Raw genomic sequence first — 12,309 nt, forward strand, 5'->3', positions numbered from 1 at the left:
CATACTTGAATTTTATTAGACATGGTAGCAAAGACAATTTTGTGAACAAAGTGGTAACATCATTAGGTCTTGATTTCTTTTCCCTGAGTCATGAAAGGCAGAAATTTCACTAAATATGCCCGTTCTCTGCAACAGCCTTCGAATACCTATATTAATATTCTGTGTCTAAAGATTGCATGTAAATTGGCTTGCTAAAATTAGTGTTACTGATGCAACAGTGTGCTAGTGCTATGTATGACAGTCATCTGTGCATTTCAGTTAATAACTGATATGTATGGAGTCTTTTAAATTGGATGAAACTGAGAAGGATTTAAAAACTGATGAATGTAAAACACTTTTTGGTTATTTAATGAGGTTTCTTAAAGTCCACAAAGGATTTATGAGCAGCTCTTTTGGAGAGATCTCTAGTTTTGAAAGCAAGCTCGGTTTTAACAGGCCTCCATCATTTTCAGTGTTACAACAATGTCTGAGATGTGCTGGTGATAGCTGCAATGACTGCACAGATAAAAATTTCCTTGAAGACAGCAAGCACCAGGTGAAGGAAGTAAGAGCAGGACACAGTGTACAAATTTTAGAACTAATACTAAAAATGCATTTATAGCCCTCATTTTTCACTTTATTCCTGTTTAATTCTTTATTCATCTTAACAATTCAAGCATGTACTCAATATCTCTCTGTGTGCCAGAAAGCAGCCTTAGACTGTACTAGTCATTGAGGAGACATTATTTCTCCGGAGGCCAGCAGTTCCAGCTTTCCATTAGGCCCACCAGCATGAAGGGGGCACACTCTGTTCCAATTAGCAGTGCATGCTGGCAAGCCAGGGTAATTCCTTAAATGTTTCAAAGCTTTGAAGTACAGATTTCTTCTTACCGCTCAGCAAGAGAAGATGTCTTTTTATTTTCCTTTTTTTTCCTTACATTTAGATTATATTTAAGTGAGATTATAATTAAATGCATATAGAGAGTGTTCAGAACATCAAAACCAGTTAATGCACATGCTTCTAAAAGATGCAAGTGAAGATATGAACTGCACTTCAGCTTTGAGAGACTTTTCTGATTTAATCTTACTGAACTACAGTTTTTTGTATCTGAATGACTTTGTAGGTCTCTATCGTTAGAGCAGCCATGTAGATTTCCCTCTTTGTGTGCCATGTACCTGAGATTGCAGTTCTGTAATAGAGCTTTCATTGCAGAATTTCTGCCTCAGTAACCCAGGCTGAAAAAAATATTTATAGTACAAATGACTCTTTGAAATGGGGTGATGTGCAGCTTTCATCCTTCGCTTAACTCCAGTTACTCCTGGCTAGAGCAAATGTCTGGCTGTTTTTAAATAAAATGTGCTCGTGTTTATCTTCTTGAGCTAGACAACATCCTTTGTAGCTGACTGACCAACCAGCAGGTTCTTGTCCATAAGAGTAGTAAATTTTTTGCTGTTCTTCCTGTCAACTAACACATGTCAGTGTGAAGTGTGTTACATTGGTTCTTATATTTTGGCTAACTCTGCAAATTCACAGACATACAGAATACTAATACTGGTTGCTCAGTACCAGCTCTGGATTGAGTAAGGGTAAAACTGTAGTTAACCACAGTGAGGCAAGTGACTTACAGTATTTTTCTCCTTGTTATACTGTAACATTTTCAAATAAAAAGAATCTGGTAGAATCCTCCCTCTGTCTGTCCTAACTTATTTCTTATATATTAATATTTACATGTCTGAAGACAGCTGAAGCTAAGTATAATATTGCAAAACTAATTGGGGTATATCACCAGGCAGAAGGATGGTTTCCTGCTGCTTCTGACTTTCATGGGAAAATAAGAGCTAGTTAAAGAACAAAATACTGTCTTGAATGGTCAAGAATCTGGTATCAAAAAGGCTTGTTTCTTTTTGTGCTGGACCATGCATTGTCTTCTGCTATATGAATTCAGGAAGGAGAGCATGTGGAATAAACTGAATTTTTTCACTATATGTTGAAATTCCTGATGTTCTCACAACTGTAGTTAAATGCATCTCTTTCTAGGATGTTGCAGTTTCTGACTCACTGTTCCCTCCGCTGTTACCTCGGGTAATTCACAATCACTCTGTCGTTGCGATTGCAAGAGGACAGATGGAAACTCTTTGTGGCTGTTGTTTTGGTTGTGCACTTCAGGACTGTTAAAAAAGGTCTGAAGTGCATTAATAGTATTTTGACTTGATATATACCTTTGAACATTTTTAAGAGTCATGTTAATATAAACCTTTTACTAAACTTGGGACTTTTGAGTCTTGTGCCCTGGGCAAATTAGCTATGAATAGTTCACATAGCCACTGTCCTAGCTGGTTTTTCAGTATTTCTTTTAGAGCGGAGTCAACAGAAATGAACACGTGCCTATTCCTTAGTCACTGTTCCTCTGATGTGGTAGCAGAAACATGGTGAATAACTAAAGGAAAGCAGTTTTTTTAAGTTTTAGAACAAGGTGGCATGGAGTTTTGTGTCGGACCATTTAATTTTGGGCAAGAGCAATGTGATTAAAATTTTCTCTGACCAGCATGAGAGGAGTGCAAGGTGCAAGGGCAATTAATTAATGTATGATGTAGACATGGAAATATTAACAAATAAATATGCAGACATGGAGTGAAATGGAAAAAAAACCTTTTGCTTTTGTACTTCTATAAATAATCAGTAAAACTGCTGCACATTACCGTTTCTAATACAGAGCTACTCAAAGGTTCCTTATTGCTGTTGGCAGTGGCAACTCCAGCCCACATGCTGTCATGTGAGGGTGCATTTCGCTGTTTGGGCACTATTCCCATTTTGCAATAGAGAGCCTCTGTAACTACATTTTGGGAAGGACGGCAACATTGTTGGTTTTGATGAGAAAAAGAAGTTGACAAATATAGGTGTACTTTCTTAAAGAAAAAAAATTAAAAACAAGTGACTTGAAGAGGTACAAAAATATTTTACTTTCACATCATAAAGAAAACATAGGTGTTGGGGTTTTCTAACAGATAAGAACTGTGACTTGAATAGCAATCTGGTTTTGTTGATAAAGTGTGTATATAATATTCTTATCTATGTAAGTGTAGTAATGTAATTATGTCAAGAATTTCCACAAAGTGTTGCAATGTGTCTCATGCAGAAGGTATGGTATTGCATTTGTTTGTATTGCAGTAGTTTCTAAAAGTCTGAGATGGAGCCTTAATTTGTCATGTGATATGTACTCTACAAACACATAACAACAACATCATTCCGAAATTTTTGTTGCATATAGTTTTAAGATTACTTTTTTCAAGTATCCTAAAAAGAACTTTGTGGTTGGTTTTTTTTAATATTTATAGCTTTCACTTTGCCTAATATTCACACTGATTATGGTATAAATTTCCTTTGCAGTTTGCGTGTGAACTTGGACATGGGTAAGGCAGCCTATGGGTGGATGATTATGAAAGATGACAATATTCCTGGAACAGTTGTTCGAACTAGCACCATACCAGAAGAGTTGGGAAGATTAGTTTATTTACTAACGGATAAAACAGGTATATCAGGTTACAATTCTGAAATATGATGACTTATATAAAATTTCTAAACTTTCCTCTATATCTTAATATGTTAATGTAAGAGTAGATTTAGTCTACTGATTCTTCTTTTTCAGTAAAATTTTAAGCATGTGCTTGAGGACTTTGTACCAGTACCAATAGGCTTAGGTTGGCTGGTACTTACATGTGAAAGTCACTATTTGGTAGTAATCTTATTTGTTCTGGTAGGAACACTCCTGCTATAGTAACAGGACACTGGATAGCATTAGTAAGAGCAGAATATATCTTACTCTGAAAATATTCTTGATTAGCACTCAGGATGCTATTTGATTCTGCACCCTGTTTCTACTGCAATATTGTATGATATTAACAGTTAGGAGTGGCCTTCAAGAGAGCAAGTCATTTCCAAAACAAGTCGTAAGATCAGCCTCCAAATGACATTTGTTATCCCCATTAAGTTAGTCGTTCTTTATGTTAAAAAGACCCGTTCTAGAGCTGCTGTATGATTTCATCTTCATAACTGTAACTTGTTGCTGCACCTGAACTGGTATACTGGAAAACTCAATGCTTACCAGGATCAGAAGGCAGGTAAGTGTGTGAAGAAGTAACAGTTCGCGCTATGCTACTGTCTGCTGTTGTGACTGAAACTTGTTGCCATCTTAGCATGCTCTTGGTTCTTGATATATTTAAGAAGTCTTAAAGTTTATTTCAGAAAATACAGTAATAAATAACAGATTAAATTCTGTAAGAAATACAGTATTTCTTCTCCTTTCTTGGTTCTTTCTGAGACTGCATAAATCAGTTCTGGTAGACATGCTGTTTTCTAAAGAAGCTGAACTTTTGAACTGAGAAAGATGTTTCTTAAACAGCTGAAAAAAATGTTCAGTGTTTTTAAGCAAAATACAGTTCAAAATGGTGAGAAAGTGGTTTGGCGGGGGGGCAGGATGCACGGGATGGCCTCTGTGCTACTGTTCAGAAAGCATAACACATAGTTTGCATCTCTCTGGTTGAAATAGGTGCACATTCCCTCCCATGCTGAACACTTCCATTACTACATATTTTGAAATGAAGTATAAATTTCATATATGGTCATATTTTCAAAATATATGTATGTTACCCTATACACTTCTGAATGCTGTTCTTCTATTCCGTAATAGATAAAGACAACTGCCACCTTCTTTCTTAGCATGTAGAAAAGTTTATTGCTAATTATAGCGTGGTAATTCTTCAAAGCAAGTGAACAATTCTTTTAACAAGTTTTATTTCAGTTAGCTAATGATTTGTATGCTATTTGAAACTGCTTATTGATTTTAATTGCACCCTTCATCGTTACAATTTACGTAACTTTAAGAGCGCTGTCTCATCGTAGGCTTGAAATATGTAGTTTACAGCATGTGTTTCAAAAAAGAGAAGTGTGGTGAAAAATAATGAATTTTCAAGACAATGCAGTAGAGTTTGTTTGCCCAAAGCACTCCTTGGTAAGCAAAACCAATGTATACTTAGATTTTTCTGATAGAGAATCTAGTTACCATACCAAACTGGAAATGAGGTTTAAGTGTTGAGGTATTCTGCTTATAGTTAGACTGCACTGAAAATTTTAAAAGGTTTGCTAAATAAAATCCTGAAACTTCATTCACCTAACGCTACAACACAGAAGTTATATTCTGACTCTGGTGACCCGTTTATATTCTGAGACACGAGGATCAGTGTACTGTCTTTGTTTCCTCAAGCTGTATGTACTTACTACCTTGTTGGCAAAATAGAAGATAGTTTGAGAAAGAAAAAAGAAAAAAAAAAAAAGGCTACTGGGTTTCTACTTCTATAAAGACCACCAATACACTTAACCTAACACAACAGTAATTAAAAACAGTTTTTCTCCTTAAAAAAAAAGGCAACATAAAATTTAGTGATAGTGGGTTTTTCAATGCAAAAATGCTGTATTACATCTGTAAAACTTTGAAAGGATACATTTTATTGATTTGCATAGGTGAAGAGAAACAACCCCGTTTTGCTTCTAATTTTTTTGTGGTGGTGTTTTGTTTCAACCTACATCATGCCACTTGCAATCACAGTAGTTCTGTTTAATTTTAAGAAGGAGCACTTCTGTTCTAGCCTTTCAGACTGCATACTTAAGAGGGGCTAAATAGACAAATGGTAAAAGGCTTTTAGCAGCAAATGTGTTTATGTATAGTTTGGAAGACTGTAAGCATTCAACCTCAAAGGCTTTTTAGAGTACTGAAGTCTACTGAGTTCTGGAGGAAGGTCTGAATCTGTACGTTAATGATGTAAAAATGAAAATAAAAGCAGTATTCTAGGGCAGTGGTTCCAAAATGTTTTGGAGCAACAGTCAGCAGTTTCACCCTATGTGATTTTACCCAACTGTTACCTCAAAGCTGATGTAAGTGAAAATAAGCCTGGAGTCCAGCAGATGTGACCAGTTTCACAACAGTGACTGTGGCCTTGCAGACCATACTCTTCAGATTGAGATGGGAAACACTGCTCAATTTTATTAGTCTTAAATGCCCTGCAAATTTTAAACTGTTTTTAATTCTGGACCAACATGTACCTTTTACCTGAGTGTCTCAGTAGTTGCTTCCAGTTTTCTTTCCTGAATACATTTGATCTCATTCTGCATTTTATCATAAATGTGAAACATACTCTTATGTAGTGAACAGAATCTGTACAGTTAATCCATGATTGCCACTGGATGATTATACACGGTTCATGAAAGCTGGCTCCAGTACTTTCTCACTTGAATTTTCATGTGAAGTCATGTGAAGCAGTTGATTTTTCTGCTCACTTAGGGCTTTGCTGTCAGAGGAGAAAGAATAGAGGCAGTTTTGTAGCTGTCGGTCCAAGTGGGTGCTACTAAAAAGCAGGACTAAAGGGCTGGTCTAGTTAAATGTGAACAGGTAAAGTTTTTCTCCATATGGAAAAAGAAAGGGAATTCAGAGAACTGCCTGCAAAAGTCTTGTATCGTGGTCTAGGCTTCACTGGAAATGATTGAGAATTAGTTGTTGAGCCTAAGGAGCATTGCATTACTAACATAATTGTAAGGTAGTCCTTTGTATGATTGTAAATTGGGTTTGTACTTCATCAATAAGCTTTTTGACAAGAAGCGTCCATCACAGTGGCGCTCTCATTTGCCACAGTAGAATAGAAAATGAAGTATCCCAATAATTGCATTATAGTTTCCTTATTGTGGGACAAGAAAGCAATGTGGTATAATTAGGTTTGATTGGAGTGCATGTTTCCGGTAAGATCTGAAATTAATGATGTTGCTATAGTGACACATCTGTGGCCACCAGTGCGTGAAACATAAAGTAATTCATTCGACAAGAGAAGACATCTGTTAACTGCAAGGATGCAGAGCATATTGACACTGACCAGAAATACTAGACGTTATGTGATAAATGAACAAATGATGCTGAAACAGGAGGACAGATAATTTGTACTTAATCTGCTGGGAGAACTTTAATCTTCTCACTGGTTGCATTTGACAATGCCATTGTTTAAAGAACAATGCTGCAGAGAACTCATAAATTTTAAAACTTAACCCAGGGTGCAGCCTATTAAAGCAATACATTAATTCCTTTGTTAGGGAGTTTTTATCTTCATGTAGAACAAAGCCATTACTAAAAACACCCACTAAAACAACAGGTTTTTTAGGACTCACATTTTAATTATAGCATCCATTACCCAAAATGCCATGTTGTTTGGACTTGAATCACACATAAGTTTGACAGAAAGGCGTCAGCCGTTATGAGGGAGTGGGGGGGGCAGCTATGGAGGGAGTGATTTCCAGCATTTTCCAACAGCAGCTGAGCATGAGATCCTCTCCAGGGTACGAAAAGATTCTAATCATGAAAGAAAAATGAAGATATTTGGCAATATTTATTAAACATTTCTGTTGCTGAGGGTGTGGGATGGCAAACCTTCTGCCGTTCATGACAACTACCAGAGTATTCAGCTAAAACAAATGCATACAGTCTTCCAAGCGTAGTTATTTACTAATGCATACACTTGTATTTGAGTTCTGTAATTAACGTTTTAGCGGGTGTTTGGACCAAATGAGATACTTAACAGATATAATAGTTGAACAGATGCATAGAGCAATGGCATTCTTGATTTTCTGGGAAAAAGCCTTGTGTTAGAGATTGATGTATATGGGCTTCTTCATTAAATGTGCCTAATGTAATGTACTATTAGAATAACGAATTTCAGTAATTGTTTCTGAAAATTAATCTTTTAAGGTATACTTTAATGTAGTCTTTATCTGTTCAACATAAGCTGCCACAGATACAGAGTAGTTATTCCATCAGCATTTTTTAATGTCTCCTCACTTCACTTTGATGGATATATTCACACTATTGCCCTTACGTTTCCTCTACCTCTGTGATTTTTAGGACTACTAAAGCTGCAGGATGAGTAGAGCAGGCTAAGAGTGGAAAGTTTTGATGAAGAGATCCTACAGGAAGCTTACAGATGTGCACTCAGAGTAGAACAGTCAAAGGAATCCTTACTTTGTGGCTTCTGTTGGACTCCCATTGACTGAAAATACAGGGTGTATCCAATGAGCAGGGATGCTGCTCTTTGGTATTGCTGTCCTTTTTGCGGGAGGCAGAGGCACAAAGGAAATAGCTGCTGTTATTCATAACTGTGTTAACTGTTACTTCTACTGTTACCTTCTGCCCAGGAAAGAATAAACATATCTGGGCTCTCCTTCTTTACCCTCATTCTTAATGGGTTGTACTGGAGTTTGGTTTGAGATTTTGTGGTAGATGCATTTATGACCTTTTCCTAAGTGGAGCAGCTGAGTGAGCAGACATATTCTATGTATGTGTTTACCATGAGTTTTTTTCATTTTCTTTTTACATTTTGTACCAAATCATGTTTTTTTTCCAGGGTTTGTAGAAAGAATTTGCATCTCGAGATTGATAGCAACAGTATAATTTTTAAGAGTGTTGGGCCTAATCTGCCTTAAAGTTTACATAGAAATGTTCACATTTATACTGACTTTTTATCTGTTTAAGCAAGTAGCTCGAAGTAGTCATATTTTATGGAAAGTTACTCTCTCAGATTCTCACAAAGTTATTAATTCTTCTGCTGTATGTATTTTCTTGCTTTTTTGTTTTGGCCTTTTTAGATTTTTGGTATTGGTCCAAATTACAATCTAATAATATAGGATCAGAAAGATCTGCATCTGCTTCTGAAAAAAAAAAAAACAACCTACTACTCTGTTGTGAATCACATCTGTTGTCACCCAAGGAGTGATGCCTTCAGGACTTTTTCCTTAGAAATTAATTTCCTTTTTGCCTGCTTTACTCTGTGTTTAATTGGGGGAGGCTCTTGGCTTGATTAAAGAATATTCTAAATATTTTTTTCAGCAATTGTATACTAACTTTTTGTCAGGTTATTTTTGTTGTGTGGTGCCTACATTCCAGAGCAAAGTTTAAGAATGTACAGTATTAGCAGTATGTATTCTATTAGAAAATCTACCTCTAGATGTTTGAAGGGCTTGCATTTTGGGTCATAAAGTGAAAGATGTGTTGTTTTGTCAAGGTGTATTAGTCTTCAACTCAAAGATTAAAATTTGAGACAGAACTGCTGCTAGAATTATAACATGACTGATTGGCATCATGTAACGTTTGGAACAAGTTGTTAGGAATGTTTCTGTCCCATTTTGGTGTTTTATCCATTGGGAGAATTTAGAAGTAAATTCTTAATTTGCACACGTGGTCAAATTTACCTTCCATGTGGATGACCAAAACAGGTGTATTTTGGTTTATTTTTTGCAGAAATTTTTTGAATCACTTTCATAAATGCAGTGACCTGTATTTGTCTAATAACACATCAGGTTATTGTGACTATTATTGAAAGCCTTACACTAATCTTAAGAAGGATGAGCAAACGGTAACTGTTTTTTTTCTTTGTCTTTTTTTAATTCTTTTTTTTAAATTCCAATTTTGCAGCCTCTTTTTGTACATCATAGATGTTTCCTATTACCATAGTGATAAAAAGGATCATATAAGCAACGTATAAGGTGCAAGTATTGAATTAGGATTGCTGGTTTGTTTATTTCCATGTCTTTATAAATCTATTCTTTTTCCTCACCCGTTTTTCCTAAACTTCCTTCCCTGGCTCCTGATTGTTGCAAGATAGGAAAATCCATACTTCTCTGCTGAGAAGCTTTTCTTCTCTGCTTGCTGAGAAGGGGTTGGGAGAAAACACACAGATTTTCCACCTATCCACCTTTCCCTCACCAAGCATGATTGCGTGCATTTAACAGTGTCAGAAGAAATAATCTTTCCATACAATAATCATAGGTCTAATGTTGTTTCCTGCTCAGTTTTCCCAAGCAGCAATTACAGAACTAGTGGGAAGCACGTTTGGCAGTCGCCTGCTGTCTCAAGTTTTGAGTAGCATTTAGCTTCATGACTCCTAGAGAGTGTTTATTTTAATTCAAAGGCTTGGCAAAGCTAAGAGCAGTGAAGAGATATTAGCATGCCTAGAAAGTAAGGAAAGTGGTGCAGAGTTATTTGGAAATTTATTGCAATAAACATTATTGAACAGAGTGGATGGGTTTTGATTTTCTTTTTTTTAATATGTGGAGATTTTAGTCTCTCATATTTATTAGTGGAAACTTTTGTGTTTCTCATGCAAAACGGGGATTGGATTTTTCTAGTCTGTAATTAAAATAAAAAATTTAATCAACAAATTTAATAAAAGGTCTCAATATATGTACAGCTTCTAAAGTCAGAAGCAGCAATTTCTCATGACTTCATATAATTACTGTAAAACCAAAATAATTTTCTTATCCCTTGTATAAAAGTAACAAAAAAATTCAGACTTTTAATTCTAGAGATCAGGAACTTTGTCTTCCTGGACTGTTTTCCAACATTGGAAATATTCTTCTTCTCATGTGAATTTTTGATAATGTTATGCATATTTTATGGAGAATTAATGCATTTCACATAAACATTTTTAAAGTGTCTTTTAATACTCAAATAATATGACTGTAGAAAAAAAACCCTCAAAAACATATACGGAAGAGCAAATGGGCAGTGTCTTTTTATTTTATTTTAGTGATAGAGGGGGAATTTTGAATGATCATCTCATGCTGGCAATACAGGAAGACATGGTTTGATAGTGCAGAATGACAGAACAACAATTGAAATGAAATGTCAATATACAGATATTACCAGTGAGTATGAGTGGTGGACATCTCAAGTATAACTGAGAAAGACATGAGATTCTTACAGCCCTGCTGAATCTTTGAAGATCACTGATGATTCTAGCCCAATTAGATGTATAAACTGGATGCTAACTGTCCAAACAGTTCTGTTTTCCAGATAGTAATTATAGCATATGTCATTATTTTAGTCTTCTCTGTTCCTGTGGCTTACTGTTTGGGCATACTGGGAAAAAGACATGGTATAAAAATTGTCTAGATAAATAAAATTATATGAAGTATTTTATTCTGTAGTTTTTATTTCTAGAAAATTATCACATCCTTCATACTAAGAATATTGTAGAAACTTCAAGAATGTCACTGTTGGTACCATGTTGTTTTTAGGTTTTTTATCATCAGATTTATATATTTTAACGACCCAAAACTGTATGGCTAAATATAAGAATAGGTTTATATTATATTAGTTTCACTTCAGCTGAGTAACCATAGAAAAAAGTTTAGGAAGGGCCATTATCAAAGTAATCTTTTGTGAGCTGACGAGGGGAAGTGAAGCAGTAGTGACTCTTTTTGCCTGATGTGCCCCATCATGGAAGGCTGAAGCCCCCACCCCTCAATTAGAGCTTTTCCAAGCCGGAGGATGCGACTGCTTGGCAGAGGTGGATGCAAAGTGTCAGTCCATGAGTGACACCCTGTAGTTTCTTACAAATGTCAAGTGAGCTCTGAAAACATTCTTCGTTCATTCTGGCTTGTTCCGGTTGGAGGCTAAATCCATCAAATTTGGAAGTGATGTTGGTCTTAATGACTTACTCTAGATAACATTCAATGTGCCGAAGTGCGGGATAGCTGTATGAATTTTTGAGGTTTGGCGGGTTTTTTTTAATTTGGTTTTCTGATTGGGGTTTTTTTGTGTGCTTTTTGTTGGTTTTTGTTTGGTTGGTTGTTTTTATTGTTGTTTTTTCTTTAGCTTTTTCTGATACATTATAAACTCTTGCATTGTCTTTTGAGGGTCAGTTCCATCCAGATACTGCATTTTCTGTCTTTCATATGAAGAGAAAAGTTTTTGTCTTTTTTCAAGCTTGTATGTTTAGTATATTAGTATTTTGGGAGAATCAGCTTGAAGGTGGAACCAGTGATTTCTTCCAGTATGACTAAACCTGATCTTCCTCCACAAGCATTCCTTTAATTAACTAAACTGGTGCTAGCTCATGAATCATTCCTTCTTTCCAAAATAAAGATTCTGGGGGGTTTTCTGTGGCCTTCTCATGGTATTTTTTGCTGCTTTGTGATACACTACTTCTTTATTACAGGAACACTTACACAGAATGAGATGATATTTAAGCGCCTCCACCTGGGTACTGTGTCCTATGGAACAGACACAATGGATGAAATTCAGAGTCATATTATAAATTCATATTCACAGGTATCTCATTTCATAAATTATTTACCTTTAATATTGAGATTTTTTTAACAGCATTGAAGCATTGTTGTTACTGATTATGTCTAGAAATTTGAGATTCTGTGAAAGTTCTTTCATTTATAGATATCTCTTAACAGATGAAAGGGCAAGATGTGAGACAGTATGTAGTTCTATCCTGATTCTGAAGTTC

General features: G+C 35.7%; 1 protein-coding gene across 3 annotated transcripts in view; it reads left to right on the top strand.

Annotated features, from left to right (window-relative positions):
- ATP9B (ATPase phospholipid transporting 9B (putative)) overlaps positions 1–12,309 on the top strand; it is a 166,264-nt gene that overhangs the window by 119,817 nt on the left and 34,138 nt on the right. For all 3 annotated transcript variants that reach the window (XM_065628827.1, XM_065628828.1, XM_065628829.1), the window contains 2 exons: positions 3,368–3,510; positions 12,010–12,122. In XM_065628827.1, the coding sequence (XP_065484899.1) occupies positions 3,368–3,510; positions 12,010–12,122 (256 nt within the window). The remainder of the gene's footprint in view (positions 1–3,367; positions 3,511–12,009; positions 12,123–12,309) is intronic.

This window comes from Caloenas nicobarica, chromosome 2 (assembly GCF_036013445.1).
Source record: "Caloenas nicobarica isolate bCalNic1 chromosome 2, bCalNic1.hap1, whole genome shotgun sequence".
NCBI lineage: Eukaryota > Metazoa > Chordata > Aves > Columbiformes > Columbidae > Caloenas > Caloenas nicobarica.